Genomic DNA, 24,480 nt, shown 5'->3' with positions numbered 1-24,480 from the left:
TGTCCTTGTTGACCGCGGTTATGAAGATACAAGTGATGAATACAGGTAATCAGACACAACACCAATTTGATCGCATAGACCCCAAATCATTTCAAATTTCACTTCAACTTTATCTTATCACTCACACTCTCACTCTCAGTTCACATCACCGCATCCTAATCAGCACCATAACTATCATAACTTCATTCACATTTGAACCCATCAAATCCTATTCCATCTCGGCCAAATCAATAATAACAACTTGAGCAAAACCCGATTGAAACACTCTCAAACAATCTCCAACGCATTATACACAAGTCTAACATTGTAAACTCCTGAAAAGAATCAACACTCATTGTGTTTGAGTGTCCTAAGAGATTGATCTAGTGTAGTGCATTTTAAATATCCTAGATTTTTTGGATCTCATTGGAAAAAGGGAAATCTATCAATCTCAATTACTTTTTGCTTGTTTGGAATTTGGTAAGCACATATGTTTGATTGGGACATGGAATAACTCAATGATATCTTGTTAATCAGACTATGAGGTGTTGAATGGTCAACAAGAATTAGTCATAAAGCCTTGGTCAACAGTCAACTCACAGTGTTTGATTTTGATTTTTCAATCAAAATCAAACATTCCTTGTATTTGTTTTGATGACTTGTGACCTCATTTTGCTTGTGTTGGATAGTGATATGCACTTTGAGAATGGTTCATGCCCATTGGGCCAACAAAATTCAATAGAGCCTCTGGATCATATGCACCCTTTAGCTCAAGATTCAAAATCAAAAATCCAAGATGAGACTGTTCAATACCAACTAACTTGACACAAAACTACAAAAAGAAACTTGAATGACAATGGCAGCTGATTTGGGAATGATTGACCACTTTTTTGGGGGAAAAATAAGTTGCTGCAGTGGTTAAGACCAAAACACTGAAAATCAGCAGAGAAACAAAACTCAGTCAAAACAAAAACCAGGTTTTGCACCATGAAGCACTTTTTAAAAAAAATCAATCATTCTCAAATTGGCTGGAACAATAATTAATTTTATACTCAAACTTCTCCTAATTGCTTACAAATTTTTGAACCACTGACATTGACCAACCATAGGAGATGAATGAAAGTGAGTTGGCTAGAATCCCAGTGCTTTGTACAGGAGAAATGATTTGGAGTTGAACAAAATCATCTCCTAGTGATTTCAAACAATAAAGAGCAGAAATTTACCAAACCAGGTTTTTGATGAAATTCTTTAGTCTAGGGAATTTACCTCATCATGCAAGACATGTGAAATATGCATTGACATAAGCAAAATGATCAGTTGGCCCAAGCTGGAGCTTCAATTCCAAAAACCCATTGTCCACCTGATTTTCAGCCAAGATATGATCAAAGGGAATTTGATGTCCTCCTAAATGTAAGAAACCAATGGGTGATGGTGCAAATTGTAAATGTACCGGTTGATTTGTCAAATGGAAACTAATTTTGTAGATGGTATATTGCAAAGTAGGCATGTCTTTTTAACAAACAAATCCAAAACAAATTGTCCATCTATCAAGGATAGAGTTTAAGTATGTTGCATTTATGAATGATAAGAATGTTGAGAGATATAATCAATGAATTGATTGCAAGAAAAGGACATCAGTGCCTTAGGTTTTGCATTGCAACAGTGTCTTTGTGACTGCTAATGAGTTCAGCAGCAGTGATTGTGATCTGAGTGGGTGTCAAAATTTTGCCAGGCAGTGTGAAGTTTTGGAGAAGGATAGACATCTTGGTAGCCTCATATAGATTCCCATTACTGTCATAAATATTTTAAGATAATAAAATCAGTGAGGTGAGATTGAAATTGATGATAGTTGCTTTGTGAGACAAGCTGAAGTTTTGAATCATCATCAAGACATTCAAAGAAAGAGACTCTATCTTTCACATGAGACCAAAATTGAGTCCATTGACCCAAAATTACAAAAGTTATGAGAATTTCCAGAACACAATAAACACAACTAAGTCCCTTGCTGCTTCTTGGACACTTTGAGCAAAGCAAGGGACTCATGACAAACTCATAAAATTTTTCCCTGTGAGGGGGATTTCATTTTGTAGAAGAAAATTGTGCTCCTTATAAAACCTTTTTCTCCATCTGGAGATTTTTGTGAGACAAAGAAATTGTGTGTTTGCTTCTATGAGACACTTTTCTCTCTAAGTATAATTTGCAAAGATCTCAAACTTCAGGGTTGTAGTGCATAAAGTTCTATAAAACATTCTCTTTGAAAACCAAGAACTATAAGTAGTAGTACTAAAGTTGATTCCACCAACCATCACATAAGACCAGACTCCAGCCTAGTTGAAGATTCTTATCTTAACATATTCTTTGAGAGTTCAACTCTGACAATACCAACTCATCTATAGTATAGTACAGAATTTGAAAACTTATCAGTCAATTAACCAAACCCAAATTGATATTCAACTCAAACCTTTCCAAAATGATTCAACCACAGGAATCTTGAAGTTGTGATCTTATTTTCATTCAAAGCAAGTATGTACAGCAGTCTCGAGAAACAATGCCACCACTTTTTTTTTTTCAATAACTCATAGACTGCCCCTGCCCCTGGGCCTAATATAGCCAGACCTTGGTGGTAAATTTGCTTTTCATTTTGATGTTGATTTTTCTCATGAAGAAAACCAAATTCCTTTAGAATTTTTTTTTCCTGGATTACTTCTTTATATACTCCACCACCACTTGATTAAGATTTTAATCCTCAAGGGTCAACTCTACAAAAGTTTCAAAAAGTTTTCAAGTTTCAATTTTTAGTAAGCATCACAAAAAACCCAGAAACCAAAAACCAAAAACCAATCCAATTTATCAAACACCTTTCATTTTCTGGTTCACTTTTTCAAAAAACCAAAAACCAAACTAAACTTTTTTTCCAACCATTGTAATTAGTTGATTTCTAAATTGAATTTTTCATGTATTCTTCTAAGGGCACATTCACTTAGGGCATGTTCACTTAAGGAATCTCTGACCAGAAACCACATTCTGTAAAATTTTTTAATCCAAACATGAAACATTTACCACCAAATAGACACAATAAATTTTGCAGAATGTGATTTCTCACCAGAAATTGCTTAAGTGAGCATGCCCTTGATGTTTTAGGTTCATTCTGTTTTTTTTTTGGTAAAGTCCAAGATGATCTGAATAAAAAAAAATGGAATCTTTCTTTCAACAACAATAACAACAACATGAAGAACATGAAGAACACCTTGAGGGTTTTTTTTTGGTTTTACAAACACTAAGACATATACTACAAACACACACATATACATACACACACTACATAAAGATGAAGTACATCAAGATGGGATTAACTGAAGAGACTTATTGAACAAAATTACCCCCCCCCCAAAAAATGAGATTACTTATGTACTACTTTCATGATAAGAATACTGATGAGAATAACTACTGATGAGAATAATAATGACGAGAATAAATATTGATAAGAATTAATACTGATAAGAATCAATAGTAATGAAGATAGTAATGAAGATAATACTGAGGATAATAATGAGAATAAAAATGAGAATAAAAATAATGAGAGTAAATACTGATAAGAATGATAAAAATGATGTTGATATTAATGTGAATAATAATGATGATAATATTAATGAGAATAATAATAATAATGATAATAGATCGTTTAAGACAAAGAAAAACTAAAAGATTAATATTTTGATCAAGTTTGATATGGGTAAATGAACTTATCCATATATTTTTTGGGGTTAGGGGTTTAGGGTTTGATTGAAAGCCAGAATCACAAATGATCTTCTTCCATCACTTCTTTAATCTCATCAAGATGATTCCCAAGATGATTAGTATGATTAGTATGATTAGTATGATTCGAATGATTAGGATGAGGACGATTGGAATGAAGATGACTGAAATTAAACTGAGACTTAAACGTCGAACCCAACTCATTCAAAGGAGAAAGAGTTTGATGAATAGAAGGAGCTTCAAACCAAGTAGGACGATTGGGATGATTAGCATAAGCGGCTCGATCAAGTTGATAGTTTCGTTCAGATAACCTTTGATATTCTTCTCCTTTGGTGATATTCGAAATCAATTCGATCGGAAACAAGATCATGGTTTTCATCAACTTAATCCATACTAAGATCGGAATCGTTAGATAGTACAAGATCCATTGACGAAGTTTGATGCTCGGTTTTGGGGGAGAAACTCGAACGTTGGATCGGAGCGGCGTAGGAATAAATTCGACTTCAGCTTCACGCGTTTTGTAATCCGTTGGTGGGTTCTCATCATGTTTTATATTATTCATTTTCTTTGGATTCACTTTAGTTTGATCACTATCATGATCAGATTCATCACTCTCATCCAGATTCTCGAACCGATTCTCGACTTTCGCTTCCAGAGGTTCGGCTTGAGAAACAGTGGTCATTAATTGAATGATCATCTGAGCAATCGTATGAATCGGATTGGATTTAATTTGATCTTGTTCTAAAACCAATGAATTCAAATCCACTTTAGTCTTCATCAATTGACTTTCTAATCGGTTTAACGTCTTAGCCAACTCATGACATTCTTGGGTGATTTGAGTTTTACGAATCTGATCGGCATCTAATTGATGTGAAAGAGTTTTGGTGAGTTTTTCAATTGGGTTTTCTAAATAATTAGTTTTCAAAAGTGATAATTCATAACTTGATATCGAATTAGATTCTAATCGGTTCAATTGATCTTTTAATTCTCCTGAAATCTTTTTTAATTCGATCATCAAATCTGTTGGAAAATGTAATTTGGTTTGTAAATAATCAGTTCGATTCATTAACAATCCAATCAAATGTCCCATCGGTTTGATCAATGAAGATAATAAGAATAAGATGATCGTATTTGAATTTAAATAATCTAATGTGATGGAAGTCTTGAGTTTAGATTGAATGATGTTTAATAATAAGATACCTAAACTAGGTGAGATGATAGCCATGAATAAAGAGATTAATTCATATCTTTGAAGTTCAGTAGTATAACCTAAGAGATCAGCTTTAGGATGAAGAATCGGATTGGATGAAAGATGATTTGAATCTGATTTGATTTGATGAAGGATTCGAGTAGTACGAGATGAAGCATAGATTTGCCATGGAACTGTGTTAAATCAATCGATTAAGCAAGTTAGTATAGTTTTATGTGAAAAAGTCAAGAGAAGAGTAATAAATACCTTTTGTAAGTTTATATAGTATGAAACCGATTAAGATGAGTAGTAAAGTATCAGTCCAAGATTCAGAATCACCATGAATCAAAGAACCTAAACTTGGAATCAAAGCAAATAATAATGGTAACCAATGAGTTCCACCAAATTGATGATCTTCTTCTAAACGATGGATGATATGTTCTTGATCTGATGTACTAGAATTAGATTCTGATAAGTTTGGTCTTGTTGATGATAAGTTTGATTTTCTGTTTGAAGAGTGAATTGACATTGTTTCGATTTGAGAAATTGAAGAATTGACAAGCTGGAATGGGAATGGGATTGGATCAAGTTTGAAATTCAATCTCAACTTTCTTTTATTGGTCAGTCACTGTATATTTACTCTTTAAGTAGATTTTAACTTCAATCATCTTCATCTTCATTTCTCTAATCTTCACAAACTACACTCATTCAAGTCTCATCATTTCTTAAAAAATACATTTCAATCCAATTTACAAAAACAGCACACAACCCATCAAATCCATCATAGTAAATCACAACAATATCCATATCAAAACAAATACAAATATATATATAATCATCATCAAATCAATTCGGATCACTTAACAAATCAAAAGACTTAGGTATCTCATCCACATCTACAACCTCAAGTTTCAATCTTCTCTTAACCTCTTCATCTTCTATCACTTTTCTTTCTTTCTCTGCACGTGAAATCAATCGAATCGATTCTTCTAACATATATAATCGGATTCGATGTGATCCTTCTGTTCTACATTCTGGACATTGTACTAGATTAGCTTCATAAGGTTTAGAACTCCGGGTCGGTTGGTTTGGTGGGTTTCTGGTTGGATTATTAGATGATTTGGCCCAGGATTCAATACAGTTTTGACAAAAAGTATCTAATGAAATGAACCAATTCAATAATCGATTCGAATCGATTCGATTGGGAGTCTTTTGGGTTTTTCTTGGGAGAGAGATTGAACAACTTACGACCACATCCTAAACTTACGGCTTCTGATCTTTCTAATCCATCATAACATAATGGACAAGTTAAACATTCTCGTAAGGTATCGATTATAGTTGACAGTTGATGATGTGATCTCATCAAGCCTGGACTCGATAATGGAAAACTTTCGGCATCTTCTTTTAATCTTTTGATGATCTATATTATGTTTATTGAAATCAGTCAATTTGATCACACACACTCACTCTTTTTCATTAGAATCCTTTTTCTTTCCTTACATCAATGGGGTTTTGAGAAGGGGTTTTTTGGGTTTGACTTAACTATTGATTGAACTGATAATTGTTCTTTTAATTCGCTAATCGTATCCCAAGCAGCTTCACATTGTGATCTAGAAACTTCACTCAACTAAATCCCCCCCAAAAAAACCAAAAAAAGAAATCTATCAATTCAAACTAGTACTTTCAAGAATCAATTTAATGATGTTGAAATTTAACTTGTTCTTTAGTTCTAATAGTATCTTCTAATTCTCTTAATTTTCTTTCAGCATGTATCTTTGACATCTTCATCACATTTAGTTCAGTGGAAAGTCGATCGATCGTTTGGGATTTGCTTTCTCCTTTTCTTTGGATCGGTTGGGGTTTGTTGGGAGATGAACTTTCGTCTGGTAATTGGATAGGTGGTGGGGTCATCTTTGAGGAGGGTTTGGGTTGAGTTGGTTGGATTGGTTGAAACTTGAAGGGGGTTTGAGTCTGGTTTCTTTTTTTTTGGATGTCTAGTTTGGAAATTACTCGTTGCTAATGAATATTAATTGCTCACCGTCTCACGGGTATCAGGGTCGAGACCAAAGTCACGGGTCTTCTTGATCCATCTGTCCATCACATCCACAATCGAATCTTCTCACTCCAAAAGATTTCATCAACAAGAACATTCAGAATTGGTACATAGAATTAAAGTGAAATATTCAGATTTGTAAACTTTCAATCACAGAATTTCTTTAGGATTTGATTGTAGGATCATACTGGTGCTCACTTAATAACCCAACATATTCCAACACATCCAACTTCAACCAAACCTCTGGTCTACTTCATAGCTTAATTATTTTACAATGTATATCCTCATCGGAGTCCTGATACATACGTCTTATAAACCGTGGTAAATTCTTGGCCATCCACATACTTTCAATTATGTTTTATAAATCGTAGGGTAAGGAAGATTGATGGACCAGTGGTGTATGTTGTACATATGTGCAATTATAGATCGGATCTCCTTTATTCACCAGGATTTTCTCCTGGTTTGAATGTGTGTATGTGTATGTTTACCAAATTCCAAGCTGTGTAAGATGATTTTAAGAAGAGAAGTTTAACTTGAGGTTTGGATCTTCTGCTGTGTGTGTTCTATGGTGATCCAGAGGCTGCTATATACGAGTAGGAAAAGCGACTTTATAGAATTTCATAGCAATAATAATTGACCTACCTTAACTTTTTTGCCTTTTCCTCTCTTGATCTTCGTTCATTTACAAATTCTTGAGTATGTATACAATTCTCGATTTCGATTTTCCAGTGTTGAGAACTCAAGGTTTTTAAATTCGAGTAAAGTACCACTTTATATCCAACTACATACTGTTCACCCAATCACTTGGTACCACATGGATGGATGGATATCCATCGGAACATCAAAAACCTATGTATTTCCTTCCACTGAGATAAAGCATCATATATGCTAAATAGACTTGTGAGATACCTTAGATCGCTCTCAGCTACTTTATTGTTGCCTGGACTTGAACTTGGTTTACGTCCGTAGTTTCTTCTTATCATCATGTGATTTCTTCCCCGACCGATTTCTCGATAAATACAATTGCTCGAAACTATGGATGTTTCGACTTTCTATAATTTACATTTTTTTTACCTTATCTGATTATATCTGGTCTTCTCTTGTCAATCATTATGATTATGAAGACCATGCATTAATTAATATCACTGTGTGTATCCTTATAAATTCTGGTTCCATGTATATATATATTCCATCTTATCCAGTTTTTCGTCCTCATTGATCTCTTTTGTAGTATCTATTTGAAGTCATTATTACAAACTATTTTTCTGGTTTACACGATGTTCTTGGGGTTTAGGTATTCCTTACTTTTGGCTATTGGTACTTTATTACACCTTATCAAATCAAATCCATTACCATCTTCAGAATCAAACTCAAGACCAAGCTCTTTAGAACCCATCAATTCGATTCATACCAAACGTGCATCAATTACTAATCGAAAAGTTTTTCAAACTTGTTCTAAACCTAAACTTTTGTCTCTTACATTTGATGATGGACCTTGGATTTATGAAAATCAAATTTCAGATTATTTGAAAAATCGTGATATCTTGGGAACTTTTTTTGTTAATGGTAATAATTATGATTGTATTTATAATCCATCGATTGTTGATCAACTTAAACATAGTAGGTTTTGGATTTTGTCTGATCATGTTCAAGTGCTCTGTTTCACACACATATCATATCACAACATTATTACTGATGTTCATTTTTTGTTTTTGTTTAACTTAGCTTTCGAGCAGGGTCATTTGATCGGATCACATAGTTTGTAGTTTTTTTTGCTTGATCTTTAAAGGTGAAAGTTTTCTTTTAACAAGTCTCTTAACTTGGCTTTCACTAGCATGGTCTCATCCTGATATCACCAAACTCAAAGATTCCGAGTTCAACGTCGAACTCGATAGGATAGAGACCGCTTTAAAAAGTTAGTCATAGATATTCCAGACCCCAATGACTTTTCTTCTTCACATTTACTGATGGTATGCTCTCACTTTCTGTGAAACAGAGATACTAGGAGTAGTACCTAGATATTTCAGAGCCCCGTACGGTAAGCATTCTCTTAGATTGTCATCTCCAACCACGTTTCTTAAAGATTGATAGGTTGGTGATATGTCATCATTTCAAGGAAACACTGATAATCGTACACTTGAGATCTTGGCTAAACGTGGATATAAAGTCATTGATTGGAGTTTCGATGCTGGAGATGCTAATGGAGATCCACCAGAAGATTCAATTAAAGGTTATTCAACTCTTTCCAAATCGTTTCCAACTTCTCATATCACTTTAGTAAGTTCTTTTTCAACCTAAGATTTGATTTCATGGTAGATATAATCTTAAAGGATTAATTTATATCTCAAACTTTTATAAATTTGATTTGATTTGGTTTAAATAGAATCATGAAACTTATGAAACTACAGCAAATAAAGTAATACCTTATGCTATAGATGTTTTACAAAAATCAGGTTATAAACTCGTTAGTATTTCAGAATGTTTAGGATTTCAAAATACTCCAAATGATTTTTATCAGTTTGTTGGAAAACCTCAAGAACGTGATGTGAGTGAGGATTTCTTATTTTTTTCTATTATCTCTTCACCTAAGTTTAAATCATTCGTTTTCAACTAATCCTTTTTCTTTTTTTGTAAAACCAATAGAGTTCTTGGACATGTGATTGAAACCTAGAATAAGACCAGTTCATTGTGTATTTCAATAATGGCAGTTAAATCTGAGTTTTGTGATCTCTTTGTTGACTCAATATAAACTTCTTGTAACCAAGATTTCTTGTACACTACATCTTCCACTAACTCAATCTTTATCAATCTTTTGAACATTTTCACATCTTTATTTGTGACCTATTTGTTTAATTTCATTACATTTAAATCTTGATGTATTGAAAACAAATTAGGCCACTTTTGGGGGTTTTTAAAGCAACGAGCTTTTTCTCTCAGTTTCAACACGGGTTGTTAGATGAGAAAAGAACCGAGGATTTCTTAATTTGAGATCTAAAGCTGTGACGAGTAAGCTTGTTCAGATAGAATTGAATAAATCCTATGCAAGCAAACACGTCGAAATTTTTGTTGATGGCGTATGAAGCTTGTTTTCAAAAATTGAAGACATGATATATATTTTAATTTAATAGAAGGAACTTTGGCAGGTTATACAAGGTAAGAATGTTTTTCAAGAAACTCAACCTTGTTGGAATGAATCTCTCTACAAATAGATGGCTTCAACGCAAAAAGACTTGTAGTTGTTACATGGCGATAGTTGTCGAAAATTGAGCCAGGCGATTTTCCATCTTGCCAGAAGAGCTATTTGGTGTACAAAATTTGGAAGAAAGACCACTCTTGTCATCACATGCTACCATGCTGATGGTACATGTCATCTCCAGTACGATGGGCATCTTAAATTGGAAAACAATCATAGGATGTTAGTATACAAATTCCATTTGCTAATAGTTTTCAGGCTTGACTCAACTCAGCTTTGACCGTCTCCCAGGCTAGGTCCACAGCTGAAAGAATATCGTCTGGAAGTGGACCTTCTTCTGAATAGGAACAGTTCATCTCGATTTGATCAACTGAAGAAGCGCCCAAAATCACCCGATCCTTGGGCTGCAATGCAGAATGATGTTGTAGCCATCGAGCTGCTACTGATACTAAAGTTATGTCAGGATGACCTTGCAGAGACTCTTTTACAATCTTCAATGCTTTGAAATGACTGGTTCGGAGGTATCGCTCGCGGTACTGCAAAAGAGGAGCCGCGCGTAAAGACCAATCCAAATGTTGTGAAAAGAATATAATCTTTCTTATGCATACCATCGCACCTAGTTTATGGCTGGGATCGAAACGGCCACCCCCTTCGATTTGATCGTCGGGTTTCATAATCTTTCCGGCGAAAAATCCTCCGGCTGGTGAAGGGATTTAAGTAAGTTGTTCAAAGACTTGCATCTCTAGTAAAGCTCATTGATATTATGGCTGACCTAATGGGTTATAGATAGCCAAACGGATTCCCAAAGATCGACAGCAAGGAAAAAGCTGGATCGCAGTTTGGGTCAAAAGAGTTCAAAAATAGTGATACAAGAATAAGATAGATAAAAAAAGTAATGCTCACCTCAGTTTCGATAGATCTAGTGATGGCATTGTACATACCCTGATAAATCGTTGGTTTAACATAACCATTCTTATCACAAATTCCCCACATGATGGCCACTTCCCATGCAGCATAATTACTAAGGCCGAGTTCTGTAAACTTTCCTTCTCGGTATAGTTCGTCACAAGCTTTTAAAGTCTCTTCGAATGGAACTGATCGATCTGGCGCATGTAGATAGAACACACGAATTTTTGGTACCTTGAGTGCATTCAAAGTTTTTTCTAGTGTCGCTTTGACGAGCTCTGGCTTATAATCTCCTGGTTTCTGGTTGATCGTATACGTCGAAAGCCATAAAAATAAGTAATTGACCATATATATCATAGCATACACCTAGACAAACCGCTGGGAAGCATTTGGAATCGATCGACAACCCTGAACAGTTTAGCTTGCCAAGCATCTCTTCCGTAGTCCCTTCGCCGTCTACCGAGGATCGGTCGAGTGATGAGAATCAGAAGAAGCAAGGAACGCAATGAAAATGGTAAGCTCACAAAGTCTTGCGGTATCTAACTCAGTATGACCATGCGACTTGAAAACATCGATGAATTTTTGAGCCGTACCCAAGTCATGTATCCTGTCAAAGTAGGATTCTCGTTACCAGATCAAGCGTAAAAGATTGCAGCTTACTAGAGGATTCAATCAGATTATCAACAAACTCACCTTGAGCCAAACTCGCCCTCATTCGCAATTGCCACAGTCCTTGAAAGTCACATTAACTCGGTCAGGATAGATTGATTGATTGTTGGATTGACATTCAACGTACCCCAAGATTAGAGGTATTTTTGTTTGCTTTGTGCTCGTCATCCCTCTGTCTATGCAAGAGCTCAGGGTAACAGAAGTGTTCACAAGACAGGATTTGGGCGATTATCCTATAATCAGGAAGGTATGACACTGAAAATGTGTGCTGAAGACTGAAGAGCTCTCAAAAGCGTGTCTGCAACATAACGAACTGGACCATCATGGGCCTATGACGTCACTTGCAGGAGATTTTCCGTGTAACCTGCCAAAAGTCCCACGATGTCGGACTGCAGTACATGTTACAGGGTGTTACAGGCTGTTACAGGCTGTTACACTGTTACAGGCTGTTACAGGTGTCTGGAGAATCGAGTCAACTTCAAGTCACAAACTTTTGGGGAGTTCTTAAGCAAGAGAAGATATTCACATTTCCACACATTCTCCAATAGGACCCAGAAGGACATCAACCAGATTATGCACGTAGAAATGCTGAGATCACAGCACAGTTGTACTTTCAATATGAATTTAGACAAAGTGATGAATAGCTGATTCTGTTAAAAATGCAGTGAAGCAAACTTGTTGTAGATATACAACACGAAGATAACCCTGGGTAAGCTTCCTTCGTAAACTAGCATGTCCCGTTGGTCACTGATAGAGCCGGATGATTCAAGAATCTACGATCAGCTCTGGATTAACAAAGAATTCGACATCGATGGATTCGCGATGACCAGAACACAAGAGCTACCCTGTTAGGCAAATCCATGTTTATTTGGCTCGTTCCTTACACTGGGGAGAAAAATCTGTCACAAAAGGTAAACTGTGATTGGCTTTGAAGGACTTGTTGTTTGACGGCCGATGAGACGAATTGGATGGAAGAAAAAATCATAAATGAGGCGGGAGAGATCTCGATTCTTTGGCAAATCGGCATACATACATACAATGTTCTTGATTTTTATCTTGTATATATGCCACTTTCTTTATTTATCATATCGATACATAAGCTTTGTCCGTCATGATTCATGAGTATCACGTTTTGACTTGTTTACACACTTTAGCCGATCACAGTACTGTGATCGTGAACCCGTATCAGTCGGAAGGGCTATCCCTAAACTGGGTAAGAACTGAGAAGCGGAGGAACGAAAAACATTCCTTCTGAATCGAAATGGATTGCTAGTACTACGAATCTGACTTGAAAGGGTGTGCATATAGTTACGTTGGAGTGAACCTATGTGGAATCGAAGTCATCTTGAAGTACATACATTTTAAGTGATATATGCGAGATGAAGATCAACTGAACTCGCAATGGAAAATGAAAGAAATGAAAGAAAACTTTGAGTCGGCTCGATTATTTTACCATCACAGTGAATGCCAAGTTAAAGTTCGACTCAACATTCATTTATGTACCAAAATTGTTATCACACTTAACCTCCTTACCCTAGACATGCGTCGCAACTAAGCAGATTACTTGATGTGATGGAAATCGGTGGAATTTATTGTGTTTGGTCTCAAGAGGCGAAGGTCTTTAACATTTCAATATGACTTGCCATTTTTTGTGATCCCGCATATGACACACATGATTTCTTCCTGATCAATTTAAGCAAAGACATGGTGGATTATACTACGATCAGAAAAGATTCGGCATATCAAAACAGAGATCAACGCAGATCAGGACCATTGCTTTTCTGGAAAGGTATATATGAGAGGTCATTCGGGACGAATGACTCTCGTTCGTTCATCAAAGGTTATTCAAGCACCTTATTTTTTGAAGTCTGTAAACCTTCTATAAACCTTCCGTTCATCGCGCGAATACCCTCTCGGAAGTCATTCATTCATGAGATGCTGTCGTCTATAATCATACTCGTCACTCTACTTCAGCAGACCGGCGCGTTCCCTCGAATGGTTGTTCAACTTCCATGCAAACACTCGAAAGGTGTGTATATGGGCAATATACTGATTCTAAACTACTTTCAATAGTTCGCGGAGCGTGCCGGCGCGTCGAACCTTACGCCTGAACAACGGGGGCCACAATCACAGCAGCTTCTGGACTTGGTCCACTTGATACCAAGTGAGTATTCTGTCTTATAAACTTTGTATCGAAGAACATATTTCCACTAAGGCCACCTTACTTTTAGCTGTGCTTAATTTGAAACCCGTTCTTCCAACTGGGCGTAAACGGATCCCGGATGATGACCATCCCTTCATGGTCAGTTATAACGTCTTTCAAGCTAAAGACAATCTCTGAGAAGTGACCCTGGATGTTCTGGGACGCCTTTATCCTACTGTAGCCACCCGGACCCAATGACATTAGAGGTATGAACCTCGTATAAACTATCATTATAACTCTTCCTCATGTCATTTCTGGCAACATCCAGGTGGTTGTCCAGGTCTCAACATAATGGCAAATTATGGTTATGTTAGTCTTTTGTCTTTTGTTTTTGCCTACCAGTACTCTGACATAACAAACTCCGTCAATATTCTCAATGTACAGATCTCTCGCAATGGCATCACCGACGTGGGTGAAATGATGTACGGGATGCAAGAGATGCTAGGATTTGCTTTCGATACTGCTGCAATCGTTACTACGCTGGGCATCAAATCTTCCACCGATCTCACAACGTCAGAGCTCTTGTCTACTTGATTGGTTTGGCTGATTATGTAGCTCACATTTTTTTTCGGTATAGACTTAAAGCCTCCATTGGTCGAACGGACTCTAGGACCGACGGGCCCCTTTCGGGACTTTTTGGAACCGCACCTGGTTTCTTTTCCGAAAATGCTCACAATAAGTTTGAAATCGATGGATCTCTTACACGCGTTGACGGATATTTTGCGAATGGAGATACCGATCATTTTGATAGCGATCATTGGAAAAAATATCGACAACTTGCCAGTAAGATGAGATTTTTTTAAAAACTTATTGTAGAATTTTGTTCTGAGTATGTACATATTTCATCCCCCTCAGTCGATCACTTTGGAGGCGTGATGGATTTCAAGTTCGAAGGAGCAGCCAGGTTTATGCAGGTCCGTTCACATCTTTCTTTGCGTCTATCAGATTTGCTCTTGTGAGCTTAAAATTCTGAAGACCTGAACCTTTACACAATCAGTACAAAGAATGTCGGGAAAAAAACCCCGAGTGTACATGGGTGAGCAAGCAGCAGAGACCAAGTATCACATTTGCTTCGCCTTACTGATATACATACTTCTTTGTCAGGCCCCTGGAGAACAGTCAGTGACTGCAACCTGCTCAGGCCCTTACATCACGAATAATCAGCGAGTCTAAATTTTGTGTCAAACAGGCTTTCACTCTATATAGCTCAGGCCTTTGTCTCTGACACAATGACATCCGCCGACGAAAACGGAAACCTACTACCTCCCGATGTGCGATCTATTGAGACGTTCCTTGGGATCGTTGAAAATCCAGATGGAACGTTTTCACGTACCGCTGGCAAACTGCCACCCGGTCCCGATGGGCATTGGTATCGCCGTTCAGTACCCCTTGCGGTGAGTGTTGTTTCATTTCCAGCTACACAATTCTTACATACGATGAAAAATTGACCGAGGCTCCAATAACCCAATTATAGTTTGTCGAGCAGGCGTTGAGTCTACGCGAGACATTGCTTGCTTGTGAGTACCGTTTCATCAAATAATCCCAAGAGATCGTCTTGTTGGCACTGCAATTATGCTCTAGACTCTGACTTGAGATGTCTGCGTTTTAAAATCTTATCATATACAGATCCCGTAAGTGCTTTGCTTAAGGAATATCATATGGGAGGAGTTTTCATCCCGCTTTCTTTTGCTTGTTCTCCAACGGCAGGTGGAGTTCGGGCGAAACAATGGAAATCTTGGGCATTGGGACGCAGACTTAACTGACCTTCGAAACATAGAACAAGCCAATGTTGCTTGCTATATCCTTCAACAAGTTGAGTCTTTGGAAACCAATCTAAATATCCAATTATCTAAGTGAGGAGACTTATGAGATAACACGACCTCCACTTCAGACGCGCGATCCTAAGGACTCAAGATACGCAAACAATCCGGTAATGAATGAAGCTTTAGGTGTTCTGCTTAAGAACACTCTTCAGCCTATATTTGAACAGCTTGGCTGCAAATAAGGAACTTGTGTTCCAAAGAAAATGTTACACAGTCATTTCATCAATTCTACTTTTATACCACAATTTCTCTGTCATGCACCTTTGCGCGTAGTCATGCCTTCTGAATCATCTGAATCATGTAATAACATTCCATTCTCTAGGGGATCGTCACGAGTCCGGGTCCCTGATGAGACCCTGACTAGCTAGTTGGTAGTTGACCAGTGTCTGCTACACAAGTCTGTCCTACCACGTACCTAGGATACCGCCCTCCATCGAGGAGCCAGCAGCCTACAGGGTTGTGGTTTGGGGGTGGGCCCGGAGGTAGGGAAATCAGGGGTGTTGGTACTTTCCAACCCCATTTCCCTACCCCCAGGACGAGGACAGAGCCTGAGGAGCCATCGACTTCTCAACCCCCTCACTCACGAGAGGGAGCCGTGAGCCGGAGAAGTCGCCACTCCCCAACCTCGACTCACGTGAGTGTCTCTTGCCTCCCCCCAATCCCCTGGTACCTCACCCACGTCTCGTACTACTTTACCCCTTACCGTGAGGTCTATCTGCAAACCCGGACCGCCTTTATTTCTAAACTGCCGAGGCGTGCAGGTCATTTGAGTTCACTCAATCAGATACAAGGCGGGCAAGAGGATTACCCTCTCGCGAGCCTGCGGGTCGCGTTGCCCCCCTGCCAAACTTTAAATTAGGTTCTACCCAGATTCATGTAGATCCCCCAACTCAATGCATGTATTACAGGCCATCTCCCAATACAATCAACATACAACAAAGTTTACGCCTCATCTCAATTTCAACTCGTTCAGTAGCCTCACCGTCTCCTTCAATTCTCTCTCATCAAATTTCCTCAGATAAATCTTATACGCGTCCGAAGACCACCGACCTATCCTCTTTACTTCCTCTCTAGACGCCCCTAGGTTCCACCTAAGCGAGGCACCACCGATTCTGAATGAATGACCATATAACAGTTTCTTGTTCGGCGGCCTGTTTTCGTTCCATCGCTTTCTATAGTTTTCAATCAATCTAGTTTTCTTGAAGACCAGGCCTTTCTCAACGCCGTCGTTCATTCCGAAGATATGTTCGTCATTCCTCCTCGGGCGAAACTGATAGAGGATTCGCAGCGCCCTTACTGGGTCAAGACAGGACTTTTGGTCTTGAAGATGTATGTATTGGACTTCACCCGGTCCTGCCGTCTTCGCAAAGTGTATAGCTATCCTGACGTACGAATCGTTCGGACCCCACTCGACGTCATCCCAAGTTGGAAGGAATTTCCCCGGGTCATCCGACACCAGTTCACCTAGGCGAGCTACTCCCCAGAACGCTACAAGATGTTACGATATTATCTGGTTAGTGTTACGATATTATCTGGTTAGCTGGTCAAAGATCACAATCCCTTAAAAGGAAAGTGAAAGGTGTTGGATTTAGAAGGGTGTATGTGGTGAAAGTAGACTAATGCGCTGTGGGTAAACTAGGAAGTTGGACAAAGGGATAAGCGATGTGGAAAATGTAGACAGGGGTGTTGGGAAAATCGTTTGGGAGTTTTCTAATATCTTTTGTGTTTCTCTTTCCCTCTTTTCTGATTCTTTTCTTATCGAAAAGAATCAGTAAGTTATTTTACTTTTACATCATCATAGTTACTTCTCGATTGTGCACTACTAACTTTACTCAAATACTTAGATTTTTATTTCAACTCTTTTGTTGTCTGTTTAAGACCTTTCCCTTACGCGCGATCTCAATTCATTTCGAGCTCGCAGGTAGACTCTCTTCTTTCCTTTACTTTTCTAAACTTGTTCATTGTTTTGATAGTTCTCTTGTGTTGTTGATGTTGGTAGGTCAGTTATTATTGTTCTCGACGTGACTAGCGGATAGCTGTAGTCTTACGCCGGAACCTGTGCCCTCAGGTTAGTTAATCGAAAAGAATCAATTTTTATTTCAACTCTTTTGTTGTCTGTTTAAGACCTTTCCCTTACGCGCGATCTCAATTCATTTCGAGCTCGCAGGTCAGTTATTATTGTTCTCGACGTGACTAGCGGATAGCTGTAGTCTTACGCCGGAACCTGTGCCCTCAGGTCAGTTATTATTGTTCTCGACGTGACTAGCGGATAGCTGTAGTCTTACGCCGGAACCTGTGCCCTCAGTGTTCATTGACTGCTACAGATTATCCTGCGACGACGTCCCACCTAGATACCCTTGTGGTTCTAGAGTTTCCTTTCGTCGAGAACTCTTTACAAGAGCGATAGTTGTGGCCACGATCGATGATTCATCAGTCATCACCGTTCCTTCAGCTAGCTTCACAAGGTCTGAGATTAACACCGGGGGCCTCTTCTTCTCTATCTCCTTATATCTAGCCTCCACCATCATCAACGCCTTTATCAACTTCGTTACCACCCTGTCAGTGTCATGAGGGAAATCGCGATTGTGAAAGATATGCCACGCTTTCACTCCCGATATGTAAGCTTTTATTGTTGACGATTTTACCGATTCGTCGTCCCTTGCTAACTCTTCTCCTTTCCTCAACATCCAGACAACAAACTGCATCACTACATCTCTCGAGATTGGCAATAACTCCTTCTTATCCACCTTTTTCACCACCGCAAACCTAAATAACTTCACTATCGCTGAGTTATAGTGTTTTAATGTTCCATCCATCCATGCTCCCCTTAAATAATGTTTCTGTACTTCATTTACCCCTGAACAGTCGACTCCCCACGCATCGCCTTTGAAACTTCAAAACGTCTTCGTTACCCTCTTCAACTCTACATCTGATTTGCCGACTGCTTTCTCTGACGTCTTGTCGAGCGTGGTCCTCCTCCTAGGCATCTTGCTCCGGATCGATAGGTTCTGGGATGGAAATTTGTGATAGTAAGGGTCGAAGGTCTGTCGGGACATCCACTACTACCTCATCATTCCACCCCTTCCCTCTAAAGATACCCCTTGATAGCTCGTCTGCCAGGTTATTCTTCGACGTGACACGTCGCTGCTTGACGTTACAGCCTAAAGAGGTGAGTAAGCGCTGTATTCGCTTCCATTCGTCGTTTACTCTAACGTCCTTCGACTTTCTATTCTTAATGGCATTCTCGGTCGTGGTGTTATCTGTCTCGACCCAGAACGTCCGTCCTCTTACCGGAATTAGCTTGGCCAGGACTATCAGACCAAGCCGAATCATCACTGTCTCCGCCCAAGCGATGTTTTGCTTCCCCGATGTGAGTCCATTCACTAACCAGTCCTTTTCCCATGCGAAACACGCCCAATTTCGGCCAATCAAGATCCCAATGCTAACAAGAGAAACCCTTTATCAGACTCTGTCACCATCTCCGCTTTGGCGTGAGTAAGATTACTTACCCAAAGGATGATGACGCATCCCCAACCCAGCCCACTTCTTCCGGGTCTGGGCAGGTAATTAGTCTTCTTGGCTCGAAAGTTCGCAGGCACTCGTCCCATTCTACTAGGTCCGCTAAGACGTCTTCTGGGGCATGTCTCAGCGCGTCCAGGTTTTGCCAGGACTTTAACCACCTGTAGATCGAGCCTAGATAGGCCGCCATGTGAGGCACCATGCACACGATGTGGTTCAGTCGACCGACGAACCGTTCCACCTGTGTAAATTTCCACGACTTCTCCACGTTCAGGTAAGCCGTCACTTGGTCCATCCTTTCCTGCAATTTCGCCTGTGGAAGTCTCACCGTGTGATCCACTCCGTTCCAAATGAACCCCGGAAACTTTTGCTCTGTATCGAAATCCCGGTTTTTCAGCCTATTCGTCTTCACCCCTAGACCATTACTCAGGTGAGTAACCTCCTCTAGAGTTACCCTGTCCCCTGGTCTCCTGAAAATCAAATTGTCATCCACCCATTGGAAGATCATCGGGATCTTCAGTAACACCATCATGATCTTCTTCCAGGTCTCAGCGGGCGCACCAAACACCCCACAACTCGCAACACCTCCAAAACCTACAGCAATATCAACCCAGATTCTGCCTTCGAAGTCCTTAATGCACAAGAATCTCCTCTGAGATGGGTGGTTGTGGAGTTGGCGGTATGCCTTCTCCCAATCAAACAATGCCACTTCCCATTCTTCCTGATTTTCCACAAAGAATCTTGCGACCATCTTAAGATCATCCCAATTGGTACTGTAGTTCTTCTTATCAACAAATGAATTCACCGATGGAATTTTCGGTCCTTCCTCGTGGTCCACCTCCTTCTCACTCTTCTTATTCTTGGAGGTACGCTTTCTCTGTCTTCTTTTCTTCGGGTGAGATAAATCGTTAATCAGACGCACTGACCCATCTCCATTTATAGCACTACCCATTGGGTTCGTCCTGAAGAAACCGAATTTCGCATATACTTGCTCATGCGTAAACGGCCCCAGAAGTCTCCCTGCTCTGGCTTCTTTCGCTATCGTATTATTAATCTGGTCCTTCACATCGAAGGCTGACCAATGGTTATCAGGTGTGTACCACCTCAAACCTTCTATCTCATGTTGCGGGATCCCCAAACAGAAACCGTCATTGAAACCGCCTATAATATACGGTATGTCGTCCTCAAGTCCAACTTCTTTCATCAGCATTTCCCATTCCGGGACATTCATTGAGGTCCTGACCGGTGCCGGCCAAAGATTGTCTGTTTTGACTTTGTACAGCTTCTGTTGGCTCAGAGGTAGGATACCTGTCTTTTTCAAGTTTTCTCCCCTCTCTGACTCATCTGAGGAGCTCGGATGATCTGAGCTCAGTTCCTCTACCTCTACTGGGGCTGGTACACCAGGCTTAACGGGACCTCCATTCACAGGGGCCTCCGCGTCAACTTGGGCTCTGAAGTCGACTCTTTCAACACTGAACGGTACACAGCAATCTGGTCACAGGATTCGTAACAATTTCAGAACTTTCATTTCCAGAGCATAGTCTCACACTAGACAATTAATCAACTAATCAATAGTAAAGAGTACCGTACCATCCAATGACCAAGCCAGACCAAATCAACCAAGCCCATCCAAGACGCCAATCAACGAGATCACTTATCAGTTCACTACTCCTTAGAGTGTTCTCAGGAACTAAGCACTCACCGATCAGTTGTCCCATCTCCTTTCCCGTTCTTCTTCCCTCCTTTCCCAGAACCAGAAGCCACACTACTCGCGTGCTGTTGTCCAAGAGCAACCCAGTCCTTCCCAGAACCGCCTTCTCTCCTCTGGAAGTTACCATTTGACTGACTTGTCTGCTGGTACGGCTTTGAGTAGTTCTGAAAATGCCCTCTGTTCCCTCCTCTCTTCTTCCTCTGCTTACCACCACCCTTAGCACCTTCTTGATCTTGTGAGTCATCCGAGTACACCTTAGACCTCTTCTTCGCATTGGCTGATGATTCTTTCTCTTGCCCAGTCATGAAATCGAAACCAAACTTCGGTTGGCCTGGGGCGTAAGGATTCCCCTTGCACTTCAGATCACCCGCGGTCTGAGCGTCCCATCTTGCGTCTCTCTCCGCCTCCTCTTGCAGTCCGTCTGGTAAAACAATCGGTTCATCTTCGTGCTTCTTCTTTCCCTTATCCGTTAATGTCTGCGTTCTAACTCTAAATATCACGGCTCTAACTGCTAGATGATACCTCAATGCCACCATCCAACATTTGTGCTTCCGCGAGAGCATACTGACTATATCTTTATGCATCTGCACGAACTTCGCATAATCAGCATACTTGTACCACTCCATCGCATACCGATACTCCAGATCACACGCCTGGATGAAATCTCCGTACGTCATCTGCCTCTCAAGCACTCCTCTCGCTGGCATATACTTATCCCAGCTTTCTTTCCCCGCCTTCGACGTGCACGTTGTCTTGTACAGGTCGATGTATGAAGCGTCGAATACCGTCAGAGGGACGTAGTATTTCATTTTACGGAAATTCTTCTCCCAAGGTACCGGCAGATCGGGGAGATCGAAACCCGACATTTGTTTGAACACGAACGCCGGGCATTTGGCCTTCTTACCGTTGTCTTCGCTGGAGGAGTCTGAGTCGGAGTCTGAATCCACTGAAGATGAAACCCCTGAGCCTTCCTCATCTCGCCCCGGCGCGTCACAATCAGATTCCCCGTATGAGGAGGAACTTGATGAAGAGGATGAGTCGCCTCTCGAAGGTGAGCGAGATCGTTTCCGTTTCTTGTTTGACTTCCTCTTTCCTCCTCTTCTCCTTCTCCTTCTTCTTCTTCGCCTTCTCCAATTCCAACTGACAAGCATCCAGTTCCATCCTCAGCTTCCGGACCGTCGCCATATCCTCTGATTCTACCGCATCAGCCAGTTGCTCCGTTAGCGACCTTTGAACCGCGCCTTCTTTCATTTCTCTGCGATTCCCTTTGGATTTCAATAATGACGGGAGCACTGCAGCAAGTAAGAGTCACTACGTGTCAGCCTCATATTCCAGGCGCCCTCTACAGCATCACGCCTAATCTATGTACCAAACACTTTTGTGTTCAAACATCCGGAGCTGACCAATCTCCTTTTTGCTACAACAGATTCAACTGGAGCTAGGAATCACGGATTTCAAGATTATTCAACCCTTCAGGCATCTTTTTCTGGAGCGTCGAAACAGCTGCACACCCTAGAGAAAAACCTGCCACGATTATGAATCAGAAAGGAGTCTAGCTTACTCTCATCCTTTTCTATCAGATTCCCGTAAGTCCTCCCCTTCTCTCCTCTCCTTTCAACCTCTTCCTCGGACGACTCCGACGAGGACAACTTCTTCTCTTTCCCCTTCAAGGCCTTCTTCTTACTCTTCTTCGGTGGTTTTGCCTTCTTCAAGTTCGGCTTCACGTCCTCCATTGATGAATCCTCCAATTCCTGCTCACTCTTGCTCCCCAATATACCAGAATCCGGGTTTCCTTCAGTTCCACCACCTTGATTATGATCATCAATTGCTATTTGATCGCCTCCTTCTTTACGATCATCACCTCCTCCCAACTTCACATCCCTTTCCACATCCACGACTCGAGGAGCTGGTCCACTTCCTGAGGTTTGCGTTCCAGTCACCCCTTCATTTGGATTTGGTAATCGGGATTCCACTCTTGCACGTCTCTTCTCTGCTTGCTCCGTTAGCCTTGCTTCCTGAGCTTTCTTCTTCTCGTCTGCTTCTCTAATTGCCTGTATCATCTTGTTTGGTTTGAAACTGATCACTGTGTTCTTCTTCTTCAACTGCCTCCACATTCACTACCACTATCTCGAGTATAGGAATCGGAAAAGGTCTGACGATGAGATGAGAAAAGGACTAATTTGATCTTTGTATTTTCTTTTTTTTTTTTTGAAATCCTTCTTCGTATGAGTCAGGCCAAGCACAGAGAAAAATGGGGGTTGAAGAGTTCTATGTAATTTGATACCGTTCAATAGACTACTTTTGAGAAAGACTATGAGCTCTAGACAGATGAGATCTGATGGATCTCCAACGTGCAGGATGGTGAGAGATGAGATGGTGGAGTAGAGAGGAAAACTCTGTGTATCTCTCTCCCCATCTCTGATCACAGTGTCAACCTGTGACAGACATGTGTTGTCTTTCACAGGTCGTGTGATCTCACCTATCCGTGCCCGTTGCTCTCACAATCCCCAAGCAATGGAACTCTGTGTACCGCCGCAAGCTTAGGGCACACTCACAAAACCTGCGTGACCACCTTCTTGATGTTTTGGATTCACTCACTCAATACGCATATTATTGAGAATTGACATATTCAAAAACTGTAACAAAAACTTGGATCTCAAGAGTGGGAACCCAGCTGAAAGAGTGTGTAGGCTAGATAGAAACCAATAAGGCACCCTTATGCAAAACCAATGAGACACCATCAATGTTGAATGAGAAATATCCCAACAAACGGAAGGAGGAAATAGAAGATATGTAGTCCTACACGCAGATAGGCTTGAAAGAAATTTCATGTACATAAGTAGGTTGAAATGATGAAATGAGCAAACTCAACAAGTGGGAATTGGTTTAAAACTTGAAAATTTCTTGATCTTATGGAATGGGTTGTGAATGCTTTGTAAAGTTCATTTCTTGTAAGGTGTGTATCAAGCCGGGTGCACTGTTATGGCCACGGCACGGTTCTCTCGACGGGGATGGAGGAGTGGCTTCTGCAGTCTTGTATGTAGATTGTCGGATGAGAAGGAAAGGAAAAGATATACAAGCGTGACGTGTACAACAGAGGTTGGTGTCTAATCTTGTGACATCTCCTACAGATCTTTCACATCCCGTTACATGCAGCCTGAGATCATAACATTATCCCCCTTTTTATGCCCAAACCCCCTCTTGCAAGTTCTGCATTCTTTCCACGGGCAGCATTAAAAAACCCTGTGGGAAAAAGCTTGCCCTCTCACTTACTCCGTGTCCTTTTATAATTCTTGACCGCATTTGGAAATCTCATCTTAAATTCATTTAATAATTCATTACTATTCTTGAGGTTGACTTCCGGTTCCCATGAGTTATGTTCCATACCAAATCCTTTCCAGCATAATTATACAACTTATTGACCTAAATTTCTTTCGACAGTCTAAATTTCTGATACCTCCCATTCATCCTCAAAGAAA

At 40.1% G+C, this 24,480-nt stretch overlaps 6 protein-coding genes across 6 annotated transcripts; 2 read left to right on the top strand and 4 right to left on the bottom strand.

Moving 5' to 3' along the window:
- Positions 1 to 3,160: 3,160 nt before the first annotated feature.
- On the bottom strand, positions 3,161 to 5,505 carry MELLADRAFT_77302 (uncharacterized protein; the record flags this gene model as incomplete). Its single annotated transcript, XM_007407943.1, has 2 exons — positions 3,161 to 5,118; positions 5,192 to 5,505. 2 exons carry the CDS (start codon positions 5,451 to 5,453, stop codon positions 3,776 to 3,778), a joined length of 1,605 nt encoding a protein of 534 aa, XP_007408005.1.
- A 265-nt stretch (positions 5,506 to 5,770) lies between these two features.
- MELLADRAFT_115940 (uncharacterized protein) lies at positions 5,771 to 6,878 on the bottom strand (the record flags this gene model as incomplete). The annotated part of the gene is made up of 4 exons (XM_007407942.1): positions 5,771 to 6,081; positions 6,173 to 6,344; positions 6,468 to 6,551; positions 6,641 to 6,878. 4 exons carry the CDS (start codon positions 6,833 to 6,835, stop codon positions 5,771 to 5,773), a joined length of 762 nt encoding a protein of 253 aa, XP_007408004.1.
- Positions 6,879 to 8,389: 1,511 nt separating this feature from the next.
- Positions 8,390 to 9,528, top strand: MELLADRAFT_28774 (family 4 carbohydrate esterase; the record flags this gene model as incomplete). The annotated part of the gene is made up of 6 exons (XM_007408249.1): positions 8,390 to 8,597; positions 8,703 to 8,735; positions 8,812 to 8,892; positions 8,974 to 9,015; positions 9,094 to 9,254; positions 9,361 to 9,528. Coding segments are annotated over 6 exons (693 nt in total), but the record flags the coding sequence as incomplete, so codon positions are not given.
- A 514-nt stretch (positions 9,529 to 10,042) lies between these two features.
- On the bottom strand, positions 10,043 to 12,059 carry MELLADRAFT_71377 (uncharacterized protein; the record flags this gene model as incomplete). The annotated part of the gene is made up of 9 exons (XM_007407941.1): positions 10,043 to 10,366; positions 10,441 to 10,706; positions 10,779 to 10,870; positions 10,943 to 10,997; positions 11,074 to 11,376; positions 11,453 to 11,532; positions 11,601 to 11,683; positions 11,770 to 11,808; positions 11,873 to 12,059. 9 exons carry the CDS (start codon positions 11,911 to 11,913, stop codon positions 10,345 to 10,347), a joined length of 981 nt encoding a protein of 326 aa, XP_007408003.1.
- Positions 12,060 to 12,856: 797 nt separating this feature from the next.
- Positions 12,857 to 15,711, top strand: MELLADRAFT_104776 (uncharacterized protein; the record flags this gene model as incomplete). Its single annotated transcript, XM_007408250.1, has 13 exons — positions 12,857 to 12,958; positions 13,819 to 13,909; positions 13,944 to 14,047; positions 14,130 to 14,154; positions 14,217 to 14,257; positions 14,333 to 14,460; positions 14,526 to 14,731; positions 14,804 to 14,862; positions 14,946 to 14,984; positions 15,053 to 15,066; positions 15,138 to 15,342; positions 15,423 to 15,465; positions 15,575 to 15,711. 13 exons carry the CDS (start codon positions 12,857 to 12,859, stop codon positions 15,709 to 15,711), a joined length of 1,194 nt encoding a protein of 397 aa, XP_007408312.1.
- A 5,277-nt stretch (positions 15,712 to 20,988) lies between these two features.
- On the bottom strand, positions 20,989 to 23,061 carry MELLADRAFT_104775 (uncharacterized protein; the record flags this gene model as incomplete). The annotated part of the gene is made up of 3 exons (XM_007407940.1): positions 20,989 to 21,233; positions 21,884 to 22,141; positions 22,563 to 23,061. The coding sequence occupies 3 exons, from the start codon at positions 23,059 to 23,061 to the stop codon at positions 20,989 to 20,991; spliced, it is 1,002 nt and encodes a 333-aa protein (XP_007408002.1).
- Between the last annotated feature and the right edge of the window lie 1,419 nt (positions 23,062 to 24,480).

Source organism: Melampsora larici-populina, assembly GCF_000204055.1.
Source record: "Melampsora larici-populina 98AG31 unplaced genomic scaffold MELLAscaffold_11, whole genome shotgun sequence".
NCBI lineage: Eukaryota > Fungi > Basidiomycota > Pucciniomycetes > Pucciniales > Melampsoraceae > Melampsora > Melampsora laricis-populina.
This window is presented reverse-complemented; position numbering and strand designations above follow the sequence as displayed.